The 25,880-nt window shown below is 39.8% G+C and overlaps 1 protein-coding gene across 6 annotated transcripts in view; it reads right to left on the bottom strand.

Annotated features, from left to right (window-relative positions):
• The window catches only part of Mthfd2l (methylenetetrahydrofolate dehydrogenase (NADP+ dependent) 2 like), an 89,438-nt gene that overhangs the window by 11,617 nt on the left and 51,941 nt on the right, over positions 1-25,880 (bottom strand). For 3 of the 6 annotated variants that reach the window (XM_076938768.1, XM_076938769.1, XM_076938772.1), the window contains one exon: positions 10,172-10,297. The exons of 2 other annotated variants lie outside the window; for them this stretch is intronic. In XM_076938768.1, coding sequence (XP_076794883.1) covers positions 10,172-10,297 — 126 coding nt within the window. Of the gene's footprint in view, positions 1-10,171; positions 10,298-25,880 lie in introns of those variants that run through there. One more of the 6 variants, XR_013111919.1, reaches the window with a different exon arrangement.

Here is a 25,880-nt window from a genome sequence, read left to right as displayed (position 1 = left end):
TGTCCCCCACAGACATATGCAACCCGAGTCAGGCCCCTCTTCCCCTGCCCATTCTCCACCAGCTATACATCCTGGGTCAAATTCTCTAGTCTGGTAAAAAACATCGCAAGAGGATTAAGGAGCTGGAATCTCCTGTCATACTCATTGCAAGATCCTTAAAGTCATACACAATTCTTTCTATTTTTTTTCACACCTAATCATGTGACCGATCATCCCAACTCTCCTTTTAAATTATATCTACCATCTAACCACCTCATAATACTTAAGCCCATTACTACTCTTGTCCACACCCCATCATTTCTTACTTGGATAATTACAATAGCTTCTTAACAAGTACCCCTGTTTACACCCTTACTCTCAGCAGTCCAGCCAGTGATCCTGTTGAAAACAAGTCCAACACCGTGTCTTTGTTACCCATTTCTTAAAGAGTAAAATCCAAATGCCTGTCTGCAGTCTTCATGGCCCAATGTGATATACAACCCCTACTGCCTCTTCTTTTGAGGTTTCCCATAACATCTTTCCTTTTATTTACTGTGTCTAGTTACAATGGTCCCTGGTAACTCATGAAAACTACCAGGCAGAGCAGAACTTTATGGCACACACTAGGCACTAGAGATTTTCTATTAATAGAGACATTGAGGCAAAAGAGTCATGAGCTCAAGTCAGCAGTAGGAACATATTATGTTTATAGCCAGCCTGAACACAGAAAGTCTCTGTCTCAAAGATTACAAAAATCAAAAACAAAAAACAAAAACAAAAAAAACCAAAAAAATAAAACTGCAAAACATGGTCTCCTGAAGATCTTCACAATGATCCCTCTAGGTGCCTGGAATGATTCTCCCTTATGATCACATGGTGTTTTCTCCCATTTTGCAGAGGTGGCCAAGGAATAGTTATTCCAGAGGGCTGGAGCTAGCCCCAGATGAGGTAATTAACATCTGGAACTGATATCTCTTCAGAGTACAGAAATTCTAATCAGTCAATTAGTTTCTGCAGAGATAGCTTCTTTTTATGAATTTGTGTTCTCTCTCTCTCTCTCTCTCTCTCTCTCTCTCTCTCTCTCTCTCTGTGTGTGTGTGTGTGTGTGTGTGTGTGTGTGTGTGTGTGTGTGTGTTCTTGCCTTCAAGACACAGCTATATACCATGTGGACAGTACCTTCAGAGTCCATAAAAGAGTGTTGGGTACCCAACACTGATTATTGTGGAGTTACAGATTATTGCTATTGTGAGCTGTCATGTGGGTGCTGGTGATAAAATCTAGTTGTCTGGAGGAACAGCCAGTGCTCTTAACAACTAAGACAGCTCTCCAGCCCAACTTATTTTGTAACATTAAACAGTATTTCATACGCTATAAAATGTATTTATTTGCTTATTATTGTGGATATAATTTTGTCTATTTAGATCACAACTGTATCTCATGGGATGGATTCCTAACATATACTCAATAAATAATTGAAAACTGAATGAACCTAAACTGAAGGCTCCCAAGGATGAGTTGGATATGCATATTCTTAGGTGTAAGGTAGATGTCTAGTCACTCAAATAGGGTCACACTTGTAGAAATGATGGATTCCACGTCCTGTCTATATTCACACATGTCTATGTCCAGGTATGTAGGAGCATAGTGGAAATGACAAGGAAACTTCCAGTTTAGTGTCTCAAAGGTGAAAGAGCTTTGTTGCACACTCTCTCCTCCCCTTACCATGAACAAACACACAAATGAGGACGCAAAGACAGCATGCTTGCACAGGCAGGATGTACATATGCTAACCCCAGAACCTGAGAATGTGTCTGGTCTGTATAAGGTCCTTGAAGATGACATATGCTGCATGAATTCATTATAGTAAGGTCTAGTGTAAAGTCTGATGTCATCACTAGTGTACACAGACACTTCTAGAAGGAAGGCTCTGTGAAGCTGATAAAGACAAGATGAATGCCTACATGCAAAGGAGAAAGGATACAGTAGAAACCCTCAAGCCACCTCCATCTGAGCGTTAGGCCTCTAGAAGTATGTGTAATCCACTGGTGCTATGTGTAATCCACTTGTTTGCTGCAGTTTGCTCTGGTGGCTCTAGTGAAGTGCTACAGACATCAAGATGGATGAAAACTGCATCCCTGCATGGGGAACTCTCAATGCCCTGACTGCCAGCTTAACTCCAGACTTCAGTTGGAGAGGGCTGTGACTTCAGGTCGTATATGTAGATATATCTTTGTTCTAATACTTTATCCTGTATTCAAGCACAAGCCTTATGAGAATAAAAAGAGGAAACAATCAAATTGTTTAAGAAGAAAGGGAAAAGCAAGCCACGAATAGTCTTTGAATATATCTGTGCACTTGAGCTTTAATATGGAAAACACTGCTCACAGTTCACATGTGTAAGCCGTATTCCCCCAAACTATCACATAAGCAGGAAGGAGCAACATGTGGATACTACTGAGACACGCTACATATAAGTACAAATTTTTCAAAGAACAAATAAAACTAACGTTTTCAAAGTACTAGTGGTATGTGAGGAGCAGACGTCCTTTTCAGTAAAGTGTGGCTTCTTTACTCTGCACTGTTAAGTTAGCTTCGCTGACAGTTTTTGTTTGTTTGTTTGTTTGTTTTGTTTGGTTTGGTTTTTTTTCAGTTATTGCTGTCATTTCTACGTACTGTCCTGTAGCCTTGAAACAACACATTCAGAAAACCCCATTTCAGACCCTGAACCCACCTATTCTGTTTATGAGAGAGAGAAAAAAAATGTTCATGCCTGTTCTACCTCTCGTTACCAGCCCTCCCTTGCATTGTTTCTCTGTTTAGTGCAAACCTGTAAAGAGGTGTGGTCAGGACCGTAAGGGAGGGAAGAGGGAGGGACAGGCAATATGGAGTAGACATACCAGTTGTTTCCGTTCCATCTCAAGCCCTGTGGAATAATGCTTCATAAAGCTGAAACAAAACCATTAAAGCTTCAAACATTTGTAGCAACTCTGTGTGTCAGGCCTGAGGTATAGATGAGGCCGGAGAGGTAACCGGCAGCAGCAGGGCTAAGTGAGGTAGCAGCATGGAATTTCATCAATTTCACATCAAGCTGATTAAATGCATTTGGTGAACTGTGACAATAAAAGCAATGTCATTATGAGTGTCTAGGGCTGGAGGCTGTATTTCAGCTGGTAACTCAGAGGATGTTGCTTGCCACCTGTATGCCCTAATCTCTTGTTTTTGTATCTTTGGAGTATAGACTGCTTTGTCATAAATATATGGTGTAGACTTCAAAACTTCAACAGAAAACAGATAAAGAAAATTGTAGGAGAAAGTCAGGATGATTGTCTTAAAACAGTAATCTATGAAGGAAACTGAGATTTCTCAAATATGTTATTTATTGCATGATGATTGATAAAGAAAAAAATTTCTATACATGAAAACAGGCCTGTCATATAGATGCTTTTAAATACTGCCTCAAGGGTTGGAGAGATGGCTCCTCACTTTAGATCAGGTAGTGCTCTTGTAGAAGATCCTAGTTCAGTTCCCAACACCCATATTGAATGACATACCAATTGTATCTCCAGCTCCAAAGGACCCAACATCTCTGGCCTTCTCGGGCACCTATGTCCACATGTACATACCCCTTACACAGGCACAGACATAATTAAAAACAGTAAAAATGAATTTAAAAAATAAATACTGCCTTAAGGTAGATGAATAGAGTAGAGGTATATGCTCAGGAAGTTGAGGGAGGGTAGTAAATATTGGCCAGAGGCTAAGGCATCCATGAATTCTCCTGAGTCTTATAATCGAGGATCGATGCAAAGGGAAACACCAGTTCAGTGTAGTGCTGATTTTAAGGCCCTTTTTTATTCTTGGCATTGCAGTAAAGGCCTACTGGGACTCTGGGGTCTTCACAGAGGTTCTAAGAAAGCAATGCCTCCAACACTGGGCAGCCTACATGGACAGTACTTCAATGGGAAGGGTAAGGTGCTGGAATCAAGCAAGCCGAAAAACCATGAGAAGTGCTTACATACTGGATAGGAGTCTAACCTACAGAGCTTCTAACTTCTTGATGTTTTATAGTGTATTCAGATAGCTACAGCAGTGGAGATACTGCACGGTATCACACTAATTGTTGAAGTCACGTAAAGCCGCCTGAATAACCAGTGCAGGGTGTTAGATTTGCTCAATAGGCAAATTATTTTGTCAAAGTACAGAAAACCATCTTTCCATAATTGGTAAGTATATAGAATTGAAAATGATAGTCAAGCTTACAGTTATTAAAATCCATTTAAAACAGAAACATCCAAATTCAAAGTTTCATTACTTTACAAAAAGTCTATGGAGGACAGTGTGGCACTTGCCTTTCTATGTGGAGAAAGAAATCCATTCCATACCTCAACAAATTCTCCTTCCTTCTACAGTTTCCACTTTGCCCCTTTGATGCCATGATATGCCCCTGGGAGTTCCTTTAGTTTAAACAGCATTGTTTCCTTGGGGACAATGAGGGACACCCAATCCTTTTCCCACTGGGTTCATTTACATTGAAAGTCATTCCCACCAGTGAAATCTACTTTCCATGCATGGCCTGAGTTCCTGCATTAATGAGCCAAACTTCTCTGCTAGGAAAATTTTCTTCTCTATTTGAATCTACCCACATCTGCTTTGTTCATCTTGGCGGAAGTTATCATGGAAACTTTCATAGATACTTACAAAGATGTCACGCTTTCCCTGTGGCAATTTGCAGCCAAATGCTACCTGTGAGATTGTGGTGTGTCCCATGATAAAGTCCCTCCCTCTCAATGGGGGAGAGGGAACCATCCCTTATTTCAAGTTCCATCCTGATGAACAACCTGAAGGGCAACATGTCAAAGCCTATTCACCTGGGTGGCTGAGTCTCAACCTCACCAGCAAGCTCTTCTTCACAGAATCCAGCTCATCTTTGGTGCTGTGGATCTGTGAACTCCCAGGGTGGCAGAGGAAAATAAGTAAAACCTTGTTGTGTGAGTTTTAGGATAGGAGCAGAATATTCTGATCTTTGAACCTTATTCCTTCCAAACCTTTCTATGCTTTTATGTTTCATTTGGCAGTACTCTGCTAAATGTCCAAGACACTAAACATTAAAACTGAAAGGAAACACTGAGAGACAGTAGTCCCCATTGCCTGTGGGGACTCATTCTGAGACTTCCAGTGGCTATTTGGAACTATGGATAGCACTGAGCTACACAGCCATGAAGCTTCTGTCTTTACACAACTACGTGTGATAAAGTTTAGTTTACAACTCAGGCACAGAAAATAAGAGAATGGGATAATCATAACACCATACAATAACTGCTTTGTGAACATAAATCCTCTCTCAAAATATTTTACTGAACCAGACATGGTGATCCATGCCTTTAATTCTATCACTTGGGAGGCAGAGGCAGGTAGATCTCTGTGAGTTTAAAGTCAGGCTGGTCTATTTAAGGAGTTCCAGACCTGCCAAGGCTACATAGTAAGACACTATCTCATAAAAACAAATGAACAGAACCCCAAACCCACAGTATCTTATTGTATGAAATGAGACGATACCATGGTGTTTTCCTGATTTACTGTGCTACAGAAGCAGAGTCCTGGGACAGAGAAGATGACTGTAATCACTGCTGAGCTGGCACACAGAGAGGATACAGAGCTCTTAGGTGATAGCGCTGTATCTCAAACAACCTCACCAGCTCTCAGCCCGACACTCCATCCTTTCCTCTTGTGCTGGTTTTGAAGATCTTCATTGTGCCATCATCTACTTAAATACACAGCACTGCAGCTTCACTAAAGAGGTGCTGCCAAGTTGAGCAAAGCATAGACAGCTCTCACAAACGCTTTTTTTTTCAAATGTTTTCAGATGATCTTCCTAAGCAATGACTCATTTAAAAATAAGAAAGCCTGGACATGTCCTGAGAGCAAAGACTATCCCCTGGGGGAGCATTTCTCTTGTAGGCCTGCCCTGGAAAGAAGTCAGAAGTCGAGGCTGTGAACTGCAGCCTCTCTGCTCCTCATCCGACTATCTCCACGAACACAGTTACTATGTGTAGTCAAGGAACAGAACAAGAGTAAGAAAAAAGGAAAACCCAAGTTTGAAAACAAAGGCATCTTATGGATCCATTTGAGCTGAGGAACTCCAGCGCGTTATCAAAACCTGTCTGGAGTTGGTGTGGTCAAGAAATTCCGTCTTTTTAAAAATTTTATAAGCTTTATTATAAAAACTTGTGTGTAAATGAAAGCATCATACGCTAAGATTAGCCATACCTAAAATCTGTACAACTTAATGAACTTCTATAAAGTTAGAGTGGGCATTTAGAATGGAGGCCATGGAGCTTCACGTTACATTTTATACTTTCAATATCAAATAACTTTATGAACTTATCTACCACCCAGAACGACAAATCTACAGTAGAGTTAGAAATAGAACAGTCAGCTGTGCGTTCTCTGTCTTGGCTCGTGCTGATCACCTGCACTCAGGCCTTCTCCCCCCTTATACTCAGCCTTTCTTCCTCTCCCCTTAGGATATGTTATACTCGTGTACACATGTGTTTATGCATGTGTATCTTATTGGATAGATTCTGCCTATGAGATAGAATGTGTGCTTATATTTCTGAGAATGTGTTGCCTCATGTAATAGTCTCAGTTCATCTATTTTCTTGCAAATTTTTAACTTCATTTTCTTTAGACATGAGTATTATTTATATATATCATCATTTAGTTATCCACTGATGGACAACTAGGTTTATTCAATCTTTGGCTAAAGCAAATAAAGCAGCAAGAAACACGTGAGCATAGAATCTCCATGTTGGGTGCAGGGGTTCTCTGGCTCACCTTGCCCAGGAGAAACCAGTGGAGTAATACAGGAGTCCTAGTTTAAATTTCTTAAGAAACCTTCAAACTGATTTCCACAATGGCTGTATTGATTTGCATATCCAACAACAGTGAATAAGAATTCTTTTCTCTCCACATCTTTTTTAACATTTGTTGTCAGATTTGTTGATGATGGCCATCCTGACTGGTAGTTCAATTTAGTTTTAATATATATTTTCTTAATGGCTAAGAATACTGAACACTTTTTAAAAACAATTATTGACCATTTGTATTTTGTTTTTAGAAACTGTCTATTTAGTTCACTTGCCTATTACTTAATTGGCAATTTTATTCACTTGGTAATTAATTTCTGCAACATTTTATAAATTTTAAATATTAGCCCTTTGTCTGAAGTACAGCCAGCAAAGACTTCTCTCCCATTCTGAGGGTTGTCTATTTACTGTGCTGACTGTTTTCTTTGCTGTACAGGAATTTGTTTTCATGTAGCTCCATCTGTTGATACTGGGGTTAGTTCCTGGGCTGCTGGTATTCTAGATATCCTCTCATAAGCATTTCAACATGTTCAACCAGCACACACATATGTAGAGATGCAGGCATGTTTATGCAGAGAATCAGTGCTGCCATACTAAACCTTAAACAATACTGGGGCTCCTAGCAACCAGAGCCTGAGGGCAGCTGGGTATCCTTCTACAGGGCACATCTGTGCTTGTTCACATTCACTGCTCCACCTAGAACATAGGATTGCAAACATTTGACTGTCTGCTTTTCCTTCCATAATCACTGGGCGTAAATTGCTTAATCTGGATCTAGTCCCTATCACAAACCAGCACCTTACACGTATGAGGCTTGTGCCCTAGGACATTTGCAAATGTCTCTATTTTAAATTTTGTTAAACATCATTTAAAATTGTATAAATGATTAACTAGTGACCAAGTTTCATGTAAAAGTTTAAAATATAAATTTTTAGGGGCTGGGCAGCTGACTCTGTTGTTAAAAGCCTGGCTATTCCTTCAAAGGACCCAGGTTCAAGTTCTAGCACCCATCAAGTGACTTACAACTGTCTGTAACTCTAGTTCCCAGGGATCTGACTTCTCTGGAACTAGCTTTCTTGTGCTCTAGGCAAGTATGTGATGCATAGACATACATGCAGGCAAAGCACCCATACACATAAAGAAAAAAAAAAAGAAAATGAAATCCAAACTTTACAATCACATTTTTTATCCCTTTAATTTGTAATGATACATCTATACCCCATAAGTACTCTAGAGTCCTGCTGTGTTGGTCATGATGACCAGCCCAGATGTAGGATATCTAACAAAAATTCCACTCCCAGGCATGAGAAACTTGCCTTTGAATTGTTGGTCAGGGAGATGTAAGAGACGTCAGAAGCATATGGGCTATTGCCAGTAGCCTTGGCTGTCTCTTAAACTGCAAAGTAGGACCTATTGCTTAAGACACCACACACTTTAGAGACAGGACTTTAGAAGGATCTACCTAGAACAGAAGTGGAAGCCTCCCCAATAAATACTAACTCTCATCGTATCCAAAGGTACTATGCAAGATAGCAAGAGGGTAAAAAAATCTTGGCCACCTGTGAAGCCTAGGAACCACAACAATTACCTGTCTACCAATTGTCTAACCTCAATAGTGCAGTAGTGGCCCCTATATCTTGGGGATAGTCAACAACTGTTGAATTTAGAGTCCATTCACTAGGATGGAGTTTGTCTGGTACTATACATCTAGCCACCTATATGTGGCTGGAGAGTTCATAGACCCTAGAAAAGAACCTACTACTGTCATTTTCCTAAACCATTATAATTTCTAATTATATTCTATCTCCACAGTTGGTTTCACATGCAATACAACAGCTACACCAAAAGGCTTGGGGAAGGGGGTGGGAAGCCTGTATACCAGGATCACTACTGTTAGACAATGCTGTTACTCATGAAATCTCAACAACATGATTGGCTAAACAGAATCTGCATAATACCAGTCAACATGTCAACTTGGATAGAGAAAATTCCCCTTGGATAGGGGAAAGGCCCCACCCCTTGATGAAGAGCTACAGGCAATAAGTGGGTGCTCTGAGATGGAGAGTCAGTCTTCTACAGGAGTCATCTCACTGATAGATTATACAATCCCAAGCAGTCAGCCCTAAACATACATACATTAGAAGCATCACTAAATGGGTTCAGTAGGTTACATATACACATGGGCATGCATACTACACACATATGTATGTGTGCATATCTATATCTCTCTATATGTATATAGATATGACAATAATAATTATAGGACAGATTATGGACTTGAAAGGGGGACACAGGAGAAGTTGGAGGGTAAAAGAGAGGGGTGAAAATGGTGTAACTACAGCAGTTGTTTGACATTCATAGAAACAATTTTAAAAGAGTGAATGGCTGAATACAAAGCACAAATGTCTAAGTATAGTGCAAACTGACTGTCATAAAAACCACAACAGGAGTGACCAGAGGGCTAAATAGGTAAAGCCGCTTGTTACCAAGACTGGTGACCCAATACTGATCCCAGGGATCCATGTGGTGGGAGAAGTGAACCAACCCCCTCAGGCCATCCTCTGATATCCATGTGGTGAAACATGAGTGCTTCCCATCTCTACATGAACACAGGTAATAAAAATTAATTCAAAAATAAAACATAGGTCTATAAGTCTACAACCAGCTAGATTAATTGTTTCATTAAAAATATACAAGAAGAAATTTAATCTCACTACCAAATATTGCCAAGCTTGGCATCACAGTTCTATAATCTCAGCTGCATGGGAAGCAAAAGGCAAAGGAGCTCAAATTCTAGGCCAACCTGGGAAACCTATTGAACTTCTCTCTCTCTCTCTCTCTCTCTCTCTCTCTCTCTCTCTCTCTCTCTCTCTCTCTCTCTCTCATTGTCTCTGTCTCTATCTCTCTATTTCTGTCTTTCTCTGTGTCTTGTCTTTCTCTGTTTCTCTCTCCTCTCTCTCTCTCTCTCTCTCTCTCTCTCTCTCTCTCTCTCTCTCTCTCTCTCTCTCTCTCTCTCTCCGTCAAAAATCAGAGCTCATTGGTAGAGTGTTAGAGTGCTTGCCTGGCATGTGGAAACCTTAGGTTCAATCTTAGAGAAGAGACATCCAGAAAAGTGAACATCACATCTAGAAGTCTGAGAACATGGAAGGGAAGAGAATGAGGGCAAACAGGGAAAAGAAAAATTAGGTGAGTGTGGTTGTTTTCACTCAAGAGGAGCGGCAGTGAGTGACAATACTGTCTTCCGTGCAGGGACAATTTCTTCCTCAAAGCACGAAGGTCAGAATTCAGCTTCCCCCCTCCACTCATCAAGAAGTTTGAATTGTTACCTTCGAAGTCCACATCTCCAACTAACTTGGTCTTTCCTGTCACAGGATCTTGTACATAGTTGATACCCACATCAATTACTGCTGCACCGTCTCTGACCATGTCAGCCGTAATCAACCTGGGAATACTGCGAACAAAACAGTTGTAAAAACACTTAAATACTTAAGCGCTGTTCTGTGTCTTAAGAGTGTATAAGTAAATCTTTTGCAAATAAGAGACCAGCTGATTACTGATCATTAAGCAGAAGAACAAGATGACTAAGGAAGTGCATCCAGCTTTTGAGGAACAACTGGCCTGGAGCCAGTCTGTCCTCAGAGATTGCTTACCTGGCCTCTACATATGAGTTCTTGTTTGAGCAGCATTTTTGTGTCTAAGATAAAGTCATAGAAATGACATAGGTTCCCACTGTTTCAGAGCAAAGGGAAAGTTGGGAATTAGAAAGAAGGAAATGAAAGTGGGAAGGAAAACTGATAGCTCTAACTTCTATTACACAGTGTGATATAAGCAGTCTCCAAACAGAAACAGCTTTTGTTGTTTTCTGGTTTCCTTTGATCCCCATGTCTACATAGACTCTGAAAGATGTAAGCTGTAGTAACTGTCCTCATTCTTCTCCATTGTGGTTGGAAAGAGAGATCTACAGAGATAATATGCCACCATCTGTGATCTAGGGCTGTTTTCGAATTTTATTGCAAGTCTGGCAGTACTGGCTAATCCTTGATAACACTGAAGGGCTGTTTTGTTTTGCTTTATGAGTGACTCTTGAGCTAGCTCCAAACATTGCACTAACATAACAATGTACTATCATGCCTTACATTATGTGTGTATTGACTGAATTCAGCTGGATGATCAGACTTAGATGGTTATGCAACCAGAGTCAGGTAAATTCTGACTGGAGTCATCTGAAGACATGATGTGTGTGTCTGAAGTAGCTCACCCATGGCTGCAGCTCATGCTTAGGGTGAACTAGGACCTCAGCATAGGCTGAGGTTGTCACTAGTCCAATGTATGTGAAGTTTCTCTGTAGTGTGTGCTCATCCAATCTGGCAGCTGACAACCAAGCACACAGAAGACAGAAAGTAGATGATGCTAACCTCATCAGGAGGTAAGAATCCTGGTACTAGCTTCTCAGTTCTCTTACATTCTCTTAGTGAAGAAGTGACAGAGCCCACTCAGATTCAAGAGTCCCTCCTACTGGGAGGCTACTTGAAGAACCTGTGACATTCTTCACTCTACAATGCTCTTGTGAATGGAGGGCTGGTGGGTGGTTTACTCACATCCCTTGTGTGCCCCTTGCCAGTAGCTCATTAACATAATACATTTAATAGAACAGTATTTTTAAAAATCCTATTTGTTCCTTGGTTAGAGACCTTCTTCTAACCTCCCAAGTGTCCATTTGAGCATTTCCAATGGCTTGAATGTGACCTTGTGAGTTACAGTTCTTGTCATAGGTGGGATTTTCAAGCCTATAGAATGGTCAGTGCTAATACAAATGCACCTGCTGCAGATATCCAATCCATAGCTGCAGAGGCACCAGCATTTGAGATGTATCATCCCTACTTCTCAAGCTGGGATATAGGCTTCATCCTCTATCTGTTCTAATGTACCCATTGACCAGATCTCTCTCAGTCTCTAGAGTCATCCAGTTAGCCATTAATTCCTCTTTCCTCTTTGTACAGGAAAATGAGACATACACTTGTTACAGCTTCAAGAGACTTCCTCAAATGAAAGCATTCATGGAATAATTGTTAAATTATTAAATAGTTGTTGTTCTCTTAAGCCAAGATTAAAATCTACATTTAAATACTATGATATCTCAGACAACTCTCAGAAGCTGTTTGTAACATGTATTGCTTAGGTACCTAGGCTTTGAGACATTTTAGTATCAATAGCTAAATGGGCCATATTTGAAAATGACACACAGTTGCTTACAATAGCAAGCAGGCTATGACTTTGGAATGATGGATTCTAAGCACCAAGAATAATTTAAACGACAAAGAATGTATAATTCTCAATAGGTGCTGAACATGGTTCAAAATTCATTAAGAACCATAGTATAGTATTTCCACTTCATATTTCAGGAGAATTTTCTTGGTAAAGCTGCTTGCATCTAAGTCTGGTCCAGAACAGGGCCCCTCCCTCTTTTCCACCATAACTCCTATCACCCACGAAATTTCTACATGATCTCAGGTATATAAGTATAAAACAGGCAAACAGATCAAATATTTAATGACATAAATGATAAAGATGTATTTTAAAAAATCTTTGGTATACATATGATTTCACCATTTTGTTAAAAAATAAAACTATGTTTGCATACTGAGGTGGATGTACTTGTTTATTTTTACATAAAGAATTAAATGTTGACTGGTTATTTGATACTTCAGAATGTAAAACATATTCAAACATCTTTCAGAACTGATCAATATTTGCTTTGTTTTGGGTGTTTGTTTGTTTATTTGTTTGTTTGTTTGTTTGTTTGAGACAGGGGCTCACTGTGTAGTTCTACCTGTCCTAGAACTCACTGTGAAGACCAGGCTGGCCTCCAGTTCACAGAGGTCTTCTTTCCTCTGCTTCCTGAGTGCTGGAATTAAAGGCGTGGTCCACCATGTCTAGGCTGGTATTTTGATTTTATGTTTTTTTCAGTGGTAAGAATTCTACCACACATAAACACATAGGACATTAAAAAAAAATAGGAAGAAGTCTGTTTAGGGTCATTTCAGAAAGTGGTGGAAATTATGTCCTAACCCCAAGCCAAAACTAAGTTAACAGGTTTTTATGAAACTTAAGCCATCAATTTAAACAGCAATTTTAAAAGTCAAACATTTGTAATATAATGCAGTCCCAAGAAACACTGATTTGGTAATTTCATGATGGACAATATTAAAAGTCTTTATGTAATTAAACCATTATCTTTCCTTTCTTTCCTTCTTTCTCCTCCCTCCCACAATCCCTCCTTCCCTCCCTCCATCTATCCATCCATCTCTCTGTTCCTTTCTTCTGAGTCAGGGTCTCCTTGCATCCCAAACTGGCCTCAACTCACTAAAAAGTCTGTGATCTAGCATAGCCAGAAGCTGTGAGTGCCTCTGTGGCTCTTCAGCTGTTCCTCAGGGCAAGGCCTGTTAATTGCTTTCTAACTGTGATGAATCTTACATTAAGTCTGAATTACAATTTCTTCTCATTAATCTGCACTGGCAGGTTATACTGTCTTCTATGAATTAAAACCCTTTCAAGAGGTTTTTATTATCAAGTATTTGAGATAATTTTATTCTTAGTAGAAATAAATTTATTGACAACATGACTATCAGTTTTTGTTGTAGCTCCAGGCACACAATAAAGGAAAGCTTACATCCAGGGAACATGTGAGACAACAGGAGCCTCTAAACTGACCCTTGGAGCTAAGTTTAGAAAGTTTTTCTGAATCTGACTGTTAAAAAAAAAATGCTTTAGAAAAACTTTGGTACAGTCAGCAAAACATTTTGAACAATTCACCCTGTCTATCTTGTTTTGTCTGTAAAATTTCTGCAGCCCTTACTGTCTCTGAGCCACTACAATCTAGTCAACTTTTTAGTCCAGAAGCCAGCCACACACCCTCAGACCTAGTTGTACTACCTTCTGTCTAAAAAGAAAAATATCTTCAAATAATAAATGCCCTTAAAATGGAGAGAGTGAAGAAGCTGCACAGCCAGCACAGCACAGCCAGCCCCTGCACAGCCAGCCCCTGCACAGCCAGCACAGCACAGCCAGCCCAGCACAGCCAGCCCCTGCACAGCCAGCCCCTGCACAGCCAGCCCCTGCACAGCCAGCCCCTGCACAGCCAGGCCCTGCACAGCCAGCCCAGCACAGCCAGCCTCTGCACAGCCAGCACAGCACAGCCAGCCCAGCCCAGCCAGCCCAGCACAGCCAGCCCAGCACAGTCAGCCCAGCACAGCCAGCCCCTGCACAGCCAGCCCAGCACAGCCAGCCCAGCACAGCCAGCCCAGCACAGCCAGCCCCTGCACAGCCAGCCCCTGCACAGCCAGGCCCTGCACAGCCAGCCCCTGCACAGCCAGCCTGTGCACAGCCAGCCCAGCACAGCCAGCCTCTGCACAGCCAGCACAGAACAGCCAGCCCAGCCCAGCCAGCCCAGCACAGCCAGCCCAGCACAGTCAGCCCAGCACAGCCAGCCCAGCACAGCCAGCCCCTGCACAGCCAGCCCCTGCATAGCCAGCCCCAGCACAGCCAGCCCCAGCATAGCCAACTCCAGCACTCCCTTGCCATGTGCAAAACTTCCCCTCACCTCAGCACTCCCTCAGGCTCACAGAAGTTCTCCCTCAGTCCCTTGCTCTTTCCTGTAGCCTGACCTTTCAAAGGAGGCACAGCTCGCACCAAAATTGGGCAATCCCTAATGAAAACTCCTCCCAGGAATGGCAAATGCCTGCCTGAGAACAGATAAACAGACACAACTCTCAGCCCCCATGTCTCAGAGGCTGGCACCCTCTCTGATGGTGAGGCTAGGCACTCCCCAGTGCAGGTGGCCCCTGTCCTTGGGAAAAGTGAAAAACCACGCATTCTTAAAAGAGATAAAGCACCATATTTTGGGGCAATCAAGTGTTCCCAGACAGCTGCAACCGGTTTATGAAAACACTCATCCCTGAAAACATCATAAAAGCCAAAAGAGCTTCCCTCCCCAGTTGTGCGACCCGCCCACTGCCTAAACAGATGGTATTCTGTTTGAAAAATTATTTCTCTTATAATTTCCCTTGTCATGTAACCCTGAAACCCCAGAATCTGCTTGTGTGTAAATGCCCTAAGCCCTTAGATGCAGTATCGCAATCCTGCCCTGTGCAGTGGGAATGGATTGCGTTATGAACCAGGTTCGAATTTATTAAAAGACTGTCTCAGGACATCGGATTAAGCAATTCTTTGAGTTCTCCTGAGATCTGGGCACTTTGTTGACAATTTTAAAATTCAGTCTCACTCTGTATTAAGGACCAGTAATTAAGTTTTTGCCCAAATCTAGTCAGAATTTGTGGAAGAATTCGGAATACTTTTAGACATTATAATTTAAAGATCTTATACTTTTCCTTGCTGTAATGAAATATCTAAAACAGGCTGTTTACCAAGAAAACAATGTTTGATTCACAATTTGGCACAGTCAAAGTCAAGGATCAAGCAGGAAACACTGTGTTGGCCTTTAGTGAGGACCTAACAGCATATGGAATCACATCATGGCAAGTGTAGATGAGGGGAAAGGAGACAAACCACATTTTAAACAGGAATTATTGTGTGATTTTTTCCCCTTGGGGATATGTGAATAAATGTCTACTTGTTCCATATAGGGTAGCAATGAGAGACCAAAGAAATAGTTCCATTTGTCCATTTTGGTGGTGGGCTAATCATTTTATTCATATTGCTTACAAGAGTGTGAGCAAGAAGTTATCTACAGAAGCATGTGTGGCCTGGAAGCAGTTACATCACAAACACCATCATGGATGATGATTCAGAAAAGCTGCATCCCTGGATCTCCCTGCCTTACTTGCAGGCATCCTGGATGGCCAGAGATTCTCTTTTCTGATAAATCATTACTGCTTATGTAAGTTTGTGGAGCCCTGGGAATCCTATAAGTTTTAGGAATTTCCTGAAACGTTTAAGTTGTTTATTCCTGAACCTTGCAGGTTTTGGTTAGTTTCTAACTTTTTTTTCTCCTTAAATTTTTTTTTAATTTAAAAATTTTGTCATCCAATATGTTTTGCTAATCTTTCCCCTTCCCCCAAGTCCTAATGAGCCTCTATCCAAGATGGAATGCTTCAAGTTGAAAGAAATTGTCTTGCAACAGGAAAAGGAAGGGAACTAGCATCAACAAGTTTGCTCCTTTCATTAAATCTGTCTCTAGTGCTACCAATTGGTCATCCTAATCTCTTTAGGAAGCATGCTCCCAGGAACCTAAGAACTTGCTCCTATGCTTTACTACTTCCCAGCACAGTCACTCTGGGAACTAGGCATTTTGCATATCTGTCTGAGGAAAATTGAAATGACATCTAAACCACAGTCATTCCTACATATGTATCTATTAGTTAACATGTTTAGAACACTAAGACTCCAATTATGTAAGAAATAGAAGTCTTTAGAAAACTGTATATTCTAGACAGCTTTGAGAAACTATGTCAGGAATAATTCCTGTAAGTAATATAAATATAGACTAGACTCCATTTTGTGTCCTATCAACAAAAGGATCATCAATTCACTGGGAGATCTGGAGACAAATTCTTTCTTTTTCGTTTTGTTTTGTTTAAGACAGAGTTTCTCTGTATAGCCCTAGCTATCCAGTACTAACTCTGTAGACCAGGCTGGCCTAGAAATCGAGGATCCAACTGTCTCTGCTGCCCTAGTGCTGGGATTAAGAGTGTGCAACACCACCACCACCCCCTGGACAGATTCTTATAACAGCATTCATGAGAAAATCCTGATGCAAATGAAACCCTGGCTTTCTGTTCATTTGTCTTAATACTCTTATCAAGAAATATGACAGTATACTGTATTTAAAAATGCCTCATTACAGAATAGAATAACACTCAGAATAAACATATGGCTTTATAATTTTTGTTAAAAAGTGATGTTCTCCATCATTAAACACAGAGTAAATATATTTGAAGATATTGTAATTAGGAAAAAACAAACAAACCACTGTGGGGGAGGGGAGACCTTGAACTGAAGGATGTAAGGAAGGAAAACTGCTCATAGGTATCAAATGCCCATTTTCTCACCCCTCTCAAATTCTCAGGAAGGAGTTTCTTACAATGTTACAGGACAACCTTTATTTATAGTGATGAGGGCAATATTTTATTAGCTAAAGTCTGCTGTTCTTATTCAAAGTATCCGACGGGCTAAATTAAGTCCAGGTGAGGGTAGCATGGTTCTTAGCTTTCACATCCTGCCCTAGACAGAGGGAATGACATCCTTCTTCAATGATATCCCTACTGTCACATTCTTAAAATTCAAATGTCACATTAAATGATATATCCCTGTGTCTCCTTAAAGCCTATTGGGTACAGATTATTCACAATAAAATCATAGCTAACTTGACATTGATATATGAGTCCTAACTTGCTGTCCAACCAAGGATCATAATATATGAGTCCTAACTTGCTGTCCAACCAAGGATCATAAAGAGATGCCAGAGAGCTTTTAAAATAATAATATTGCAGAAGTTTGGGGTGACTACATCCACAAACATTTACTTCTTTAAATTTTCTCTCTGGATTTATGGTACTCACTTAACTCAAAAGCTGACAGAATAAACTGGTTCTTAACCCACCCACCCTTCCTGTTAAATATATAAAGCATGGAATGTGGGTTTACCTGAGAACAGACATCTTAGCCCATTTCCTTATAGTAACAAATGTAAACTTTATCTTTTTAACCTCCTAAAGCTATACAGTCAAAGATCTGCATTTTGTTATCTTTACAGTAAAAGAATTCCTAATGATTCTCTGCAAATAACAATACACAGTTGAGATGCTTCTCCCGGGAATTTACTAAGGGATCTCCCTCACACGTTCTATGAGTCAGAAGTCAGTATCTAAAGACAGCAATTTGCCTATAATTCCTTTCTTATCATGCTGATGAAGATTTAAAAGATATAAATGTCAACAATATACATCAGGCTCTGAATGTGAAGTGTCCAACAGTTCAAATTATCATTGTTATTTTTGGTCTGTCAGCTGATGCATTTCTGAATTTGCAACTAGAAGTAATTCAATATGCCAGCGACGATTTCACAGAAAGCTTCCATCTTGATATTCTGGAGTTTTCAGGATTCTCTTATCAGTTGTCTACATTTCCAATTAAATAGCTAACTAGTTTTCCAATGACCAAAATTCTGAGTCATTTAGTCAAATATGAAATTGAGTTTTGCTATATACCTAAAATCTTATCATTAAAATTTCTATTTTACAAATATAATTAGACACAATAGCTCATGGCAAGCTTAAGGAAACAAGCCACAGTGTTTCCCACAAGCTAAAACATCCATCTATGAATTTATTTCTGGCAGAAGAAAAGATTTATTATTTAGAATTTTAAAATTAACTTAGATGATCATATTCTGAAAGAACAGTCTCATGATAAAAAGTATTGTTTATTATTCATATAATATGTGTGGAGTGATAATGTCTGATTGGTTAGTAGACCATCAGTAGATGCTTATACAAAATTACACTAATTTGGTTACTATAGCTGTCTAATCGGGTGTTCAAATTTGCCATTCTATCATTCTTTAAATGTAAAATAAAACAATCCACCCTATTGTTTAAGCAAAATAAAATAGGATAACAATACCTAAAGCTACAGGCGCCATTCCACGCTGCAGGAGCTAGGTGCTTAGTATAAAGCATAGTGTTTGCCACTGGTGTTAGGTGTCTCATTAGACACAATGCTAAGTGGGTATTCACACACCAATGTGACAGGTTCAGAACTGTGTTCACACACACACATGCACATACTAAATAAAGTCTCCTCCCTATAGCTCCTCCCATCACAGCCATCTTCAAGTCTTTATGAAACAACCCAGTCCAGGGATGCTGATGAAAGGAAGTGCTGTATTTACACATCACTTTAATTAGTAGAGTTCAAAGAGCTCTGTAAACATTACCTAATTAAACTCCACAACGATTCAGTGAAGCAAGAGAGCTTTACCCATTATCCTCATTCACAGAAGCTAGATTTTGAGGTACTGAGAAGCTAGATGATTTCTTGGTTTCACAATGTTGAGTCAGAGGTAAGGCTGGGAACGAGACCAGAGCTCCAGTTCAGATATAAAACTAGCACTGTGGAAATGCAAGTTTAGGTGTATCACTCCAGCAGCTGGAAGGTATCCTCCTGCTTCAACAGTGAGAGTAAGCACAATGGAATTTGTATGCATGCATGGTTCCTTCTAAATCAAGAAAATTTTCTAAAGCATTATTTGCTTTGAAGGTAGTCTTATGAAGGACAAAGACAGCCTAGCTGTCTTGGCTATGTTTGTGTAGCTGAGATTACAATATCTAAGAGGAAATTGTAAAATTAAGGAATTATTTGTTATTCATAACTTCAGAGGTGTCACTCTGTCAGGGAAGCCAAGAGAGAAAGTAGATGATACCAGGGTGGGGAGAAGACAGAGAGGGAAAGAAAGAGGCAGATGACAAGTTGTCAGGAAGGACCTACTTCCTCCAACTAGCCTCCTGTCCTAAAGTTTCCAGACCATCACAGTCTAGAACCACCAGCTGAGGACTCAGTGTTCAACACCCTGAGCTATGAAGAGTCATTCAGACTGAAACCATAACACTAGCTGAATAGAATCTCCATTTCCAGTGAGACTATGCCTTCCTAAGTGTCTTCCTATTCTTTCTAGGAAACTTCAATGAGTGCTGAGTTAGAGGACTGACACAAAACGGATCCTGTTCTTTCTGCTGCTCTTTCTCTGGGGTCTTTGCTTCCTGTTTAGATGTATGGCTACGACATGTCAGAATAATCATGTTCACAATAAGGCAACATCTGTTGATTCCAGGATAGGGACATGTTGTTACAGAGCTAAGGATAGTAATCTGTATTAGATTACATCAGCTTGAAATACAGAAATTTGGTAGGGTTTAGAAATTCACAGGATAGTGTCAAGCAGTATCATCAGCTTCTGCCTCAAATACTTTCCCTGTTAAGCTGATGAGATGCATGCTTCTCTTGTCTTCCTGTAAGCAAATCTTACTCTCTACAAAAGGATGCTGCTGCATTTGTGGATTTGGATATGGACATTGCTTGGAAGCTGGCTAGCTAAATATGCAAAGGTTTATATTGTCAAATACAATTTTATATGTGGAACACAGCAGTCTAATGGGGTAAGTTTCAAACATTTCAAACTTTATTCTGTACTCCTGCGTGTACATTGTGTGTAAGCATGCTTACACAGTGTCATACACATAGGGGCCAAAGGACAATAATCTCAAGTATCATTTCTCAGATGTTGACCACCATTTGTTTGCTTGTTTGAGACAGGGTCTCTCACTGGCCTAGAATTGGACAAGTAGGATCTCTCAAGCTCCACCTTCACAGTGTAGAATAACATGATGTGATGGTCTGTATGTGTTTGACTAGGGAAGTGGCACTATTAGGAGGTGTGACCTTGTTGGAGTGGGCGTGTCACTGTGGGTGTAGGCTTTAAGACCCTCATCCTGTCCTAGTTGCCTGGAAGCCAGACTTCTCTTGTTTGCCTTAGGAACAAGATGTAGAACTCTCAGCTCTTTCTTTACCATGCCTACATGGACGTTGCCATGTTCCTTCCTTGCTGATAATTGACTGGACCTCTGAATCATTAAAGCAGCCCCAATTAAATGTTGTCCTTATAACAATTGCCTTGGTCATGGTGTCTGTTCACAGCAGTAAAACCCTAACTAAGACACATGGGTTCTGGAGAAGGAACCAGAGCCTCATGGTGCAAGACAAGTACTTTTTTGACTGAGATAATTTCTCAGCTTCTGTTTTCCTCTTAAATTATTTTTGAAATGCATTTATTATTATTTTATGTGTGTTGGTATTCTGCCTGCAGGTATGTTTGTGTGCCACATGTATGTGCTGCCATGGAGGCCAGAAAAGGGCATTAGATCCCTTAAACTGAAGTTACAGATGGGTGTGATCTACCCTGTGAGTCCTGGTCCAGGGCAAGAGCACCCAGTCTCTTAACCGCTGAGCCACCTCTCTGGCCCCTGAAAAGAAAAATATTTTTTGGCTTAATAATATAAAACAATCAAAGGAGTGAGATGTATGAACTGAAAGGAGAAGATGGGGCTAGAATAGGACAACAACCATCCCTAAGCTGCCGCCCCCCAACCCCTGCACTGTGCATCCCAGCCCAAGGTGAAAGCCAAGCAGCTGAGTCTCTGTTTTAGAGCTGTAACTCCCAAAGATCAGGTAATCTAGTTAACACATTCAGATAAAGTATGGGTATTGAGGTGCAAACTAGTTTTATAATTCCAGTCACCTCCTTCATAGACATCTCCTTGTTCTTCCACCTTTAATCATTCAAAATGGTAAAAACTCATGTTACATTCACTACCCCTTAAGCTGTAAGTATTATGTAAATAAAGCATTTCTTAAAGGTAATCCTCACTCTCATCCTCTTAACAGCCTCTTAGATTTTCTTCAAATCTTCCAACCTTCTGTTCTCATTTTTTCTGCATTATAGTCTCATGAAACACAAAATACAAATAAAAAACACTGCAGGACTTTAAGATATGTGACTAAAATAAGAGAATCATGTGCATATGAAATATGAAATATTTAGAATAATATAGTACTTGAATTGGTTTCTTGAGTACATAGCTTTCATGGTTATTATTAATATAATGATTGTATATTCTTTAAGTCTCTTAGATTAAATTATAAAATCAATTTGTTTTTGTAGTATCAATTTCACTTTATTTTTAGCATAGATGATCATGTTGTCTGAAAATAAAGTCATCCAGCATGGATATATATCTCACTACTTTTCTTTACTTGTTTGGACTAGATAGACCAATAACAATGTTAGACAGAAGTTATAAGTACATTCTATCTTGTATAAGACACAGGATACTCTAGAGGGAGGTAAAACATTCTATCTTGCGGGAAGTCCCTTAAGCTCGGGCAGTAAACAACTCAAATGTTTCAGAAAGTCCCTGAAACTGAGCAAAATCACCAGGCCTCTCTAGTTCCAGGTGTATAAAAGCTTTAAGGATCCTCAAACAAAGCAGGGTGCCTGGGAGAGATTTTTCAATAACTTGTTGAGCTGCAAATTGTGTAGTGTACTGCAGGTTCCAGCTTCTGTTGATGGGCTTTTGGTCATACAGTTGTCTGAGTCATTCCTTGTCCACTAAGTAACTCCTCACCTATACTCCTTTAAATGACCTCAATAAAACTCACTGGACTACAAGGTTGGAATTTAGTGGTATCCTTACTTTGGTCTTTTGACAGTACATTTTCTTGGGTATTTAGATGGTTCTTCACATCTCCTCAGGAATAGACTTACACAAAAAGAAGAAACATTCACTCTTTTTATCAAGTGCAATGTTACCTGTAAGATTTTTACAAATACCTTCATCATGTAGAGAAGTCCCTTTATACTCACAGTTTGCTGAAAAATATTTATTAGGGACTTGTGATATATGGTTTCTAAGACTGTGAAGAATTTGTAAAATTTGTATTGTGGTTTGGGTTGCTAACATAGAAAATTACATAAGTGATTTTACAATGCTAGACCAATCTAGGATTTATGGGTAAACACCATTTTAGTTGTGATGCTTTGTCCTTTAATGTAGTGGGTTAAATTTGGATTCAATTTTTTTAAAACTACTTTATTAAGGTGTGACTGACATAATAAAACCCAGTATCTATTTAATGTAAACAACTTAATGGTTTTGAAGGAAAGCCTACATTCATGAAGCCATTAGCAGAATTAATGCTATAAAAATATCCATCATCTACAAAGTTCTTCCTCCCACCTTTTAAATTTAATTTCATGTTGTTTATTTTAAGGGGATAAGAACACTTACCATAAAACCTACCTTCTTAGCAAGATTTTAACTATGCAACAGAGGTCTATTAATGATGGACACTGTGATAAATATATCTCTTGGGATTTATTCATCACATGTAACTGAAACTTTACAACACCGAAGACACTGCCCCTTTTCCCCTCACCTCAGCCCTGGAAACTTTCATTCCAACATGTCTCTATAAGTTTGGGTAATTTAGCTTGATCATATAATCATGTCCTATTTGTCACTCTGTGTTTGTTTTATTTCACTGCAAATATTGTCTTCTAGATTTATGATTACAGATAGTTGGATATTTTATGTGCGTGAGAGATACATGCTTACTTGTGTGTATGTGCTTCTATGTACACATGCATTTGGAGATGGAGGGGATGTGGGGCCCCTTCCTCAGTCCCTTCCCACCCTAGTTTTTGAGTCAGAGTCTCAGTGAACTGAGTCCTCTCGAGTAGGCTAGTCTGGATTGACAGGGAGTTAGAGTTCTCCTCTTTCTGCCCAGTTCTGGGGTTACATATTTGTGCCTTTGCACTCATCTTTTGTGTGTGTGTGCTGGGGATTCAAACTCACATCATCATACTTATACAGCAAACACTTTACCAGCTCAGCCATCTCCCCAATATTGATTTTCTTTCTCTTTATGGATAAGTAATATATTTTAGATCATATTTTATTTATCCATTGACCTATAAGTGAATGGATAAATAACTGAATATTTAATTTACACGTCTCAACTCCTGTGACTGATGTTCAAATAAGCAAGTGAATACAGATAAATCAAGATAGTGGTTTCTGATGCTTTGGATGTGCACCTACAGGCTAGATTGCTAAAACCCTTCCTGAGAAATAGAGCATTTTTCATAGTGCCTGTATCAGTTTCCATTCTAACTGTACAAGGATGCCTTTAGTTGTACTGGCACATATGATCTCTTTTCTCATGGCAGCCATCCTAATAGGTATGATAGTGTAGCTTTGGTGTGTATTCCCCTGATGATTAGTGGTATTGAGCTTTTCATGTATCTGTTGCTGCTCACTTTTTCCTTTATGGAATAAAGGTCTGTGCAGTGCCATTGTCCAGTTCTAAATCAGGTCTTCTTTCCCCGAGCCTGACTTTGTTCCATTTCTTGCTATTAGTTGTTTATGTAGTTTGGCCACCAACACTTTCTAAGATAAATGCTTTTCTAATCATCTCCCCATTCTGTAACCTGCCCTCTCATTTTAAAAGCTGCTTCAAGGCTATATTAAGGATTTGTAGCTAACAATTGTCTATGTTTGTTTCTGTTGCCTATTGTTTTCTTGGACAATAAATCATAAAGAAGTTTGTTAAAAAAATAATTATCTGATATGCCTAATTTTACCATTAAAAATGCAAATTTTTCATTGGGATGAATGTAATACTTCATTTTTAGTAAAGAATTAAATCTTGGATAAGGATTTGGTATTACAGGCATTAGAATATGTTCAACATTTAATTTATAACCATCACTTCACGTAAGCATGTACCATAAAAGACAGAACTACATGTGACACATGTGGAGCCTAATAGTAAAGCACCTGCACTCTACACATCTGCAGAAGAGCTGTACGTAGAGAACTTGACTACATTCTACCCACAGGTAGAATTACAACCACAGATCTAAAGCTCACACTCAGGGTTCTCTAGAGTTCTCAGGCTTTGTAATAAAGGTTCGTGTAAAAATGAGCAATCATTATAAGTCAAGAGCAAATGCATTCATTCAAAATGTGAACAGAGTCATAGCCCCTTTACTGACTGTATAAATAGGTTCCGTTTGCCTATTTAGTAATTACTATTTATAAATTACTTGAAGAGGTACAGTAGATGCTTTTTGTATTTTGTGGTTCTCCTTTTGAACTAAAACCAGACCTAAAGCAGGTAGCCAGGGTCACTGTCGGACTCTACAGCCCACTTCAAACATTGCCTCTATGCAAACAGTAATTCAGGCACTAGTGGGCAACATTTCAGTGATTGGTTTACCACTTTTCTGAATCTATGTCCATGAGGGCTCCTGCAACAAGCACCACAGCTGGGAATAACTGACTACAAACCCAGTGAAACCGTTTGCTCCCTGCCAGTCAGCACATGTCTAGAAGAAACACTCAGCGATGCCACACACTGCTAGCCCACACAAATGATGAGCTCACCCGCAGAAAGGCTTGTGTTCCTAACCACACTAGGAAGTGCACTGGGAGTGTTTTCTGCTTCTTTAACTGAAGAGAGCCATCATTTACTCGGTTGTTTCTCCTCCTTCCCTCACCTTGACCTCTGCAGGTGCAAGCCCTGAGTCACAGCACTGATACAATGCAATATTCACTCTTTGGATTGTGGGACAGACCCAAACAAGGAACTAAGGCAAATCCAAGGCTGGTTGGGTTTAGAAAAGACTATCTTTCCCTACAAAGACATCCTCATCTTCTAGAAGAAATGCTTGAAGCACCTGGCTTCTGAAGAAATCATCAGTGGGTTGTCTACTGCTGAGAGCAAGGTTCTTCATCAGCCTCCAGAATCTCAGTGATGAACAAATCACACCTGGCTGCTGAGGTCTGGAACAGAGGAATTCACTTCAGGAATGTTCTACAGTAATTCTCAGTATTTCCTGCATCACATCTCAAATGCTTCTTTAAAGTTCTGGTTTCCTTTTCATTTATTTTGTTTTTCTTTTTTTATTTTTTACCATAGCATTTTTATTTGTTCTTCGATAATCTTGTACAGTGTGTTTTACTCATTCATATTTACCTTTCCCCAACTATACTCCCTTCCATAGCTCTTTTCTTTTATTGTTTTGTTGTGCATAAAACGTGGACCAATAGAACAGAAGATCCAAAAACTGACACATACTGTTACAACCACCTGATTCTTGACAAAGAAGTCAGGACCATGTTAGAAAAGAGACAGATTCTTTTGAAAAATGGTGCTAACTTGGAAAAAAATGTTATCTACATGTAGAAGAGTGAACCAGATCTTTGTGGCATAGCTTGTACAGAAATCAACCCAGGGGCTGGGGAGGTGGCTCAGCGGGTAAAAACACTGGGTGGTTCTTGCAAACAAGTCTAATGACTTAAATTTGACATTTGAAGCCCCCATAAGTTTAGAAGAAATCCTAATCTGCAGAGCTGTTCGAGTCTTATCCTTGACCATCTATATGTCTTTGTTTCTCTA

This window comes from Arvicanthis niloticus, chromosome 7 (genome assembly GCF_011762505.2).
Source record: "Arvicanthis niloticus isolate mArvNil1 chromosome 7, mArvNil1.pat.X, whole genome shotgun sequence".
NCBI classification, from domain to species: Eukaryota; Metazoa; Chordata; class Mammalia; order Rodentia; family Muridae; genus Arvicanthis; species Arvicanthis niloticus.
This window is presented reverse-complemented; position numbering and strand designations above follow the sequence as displayed.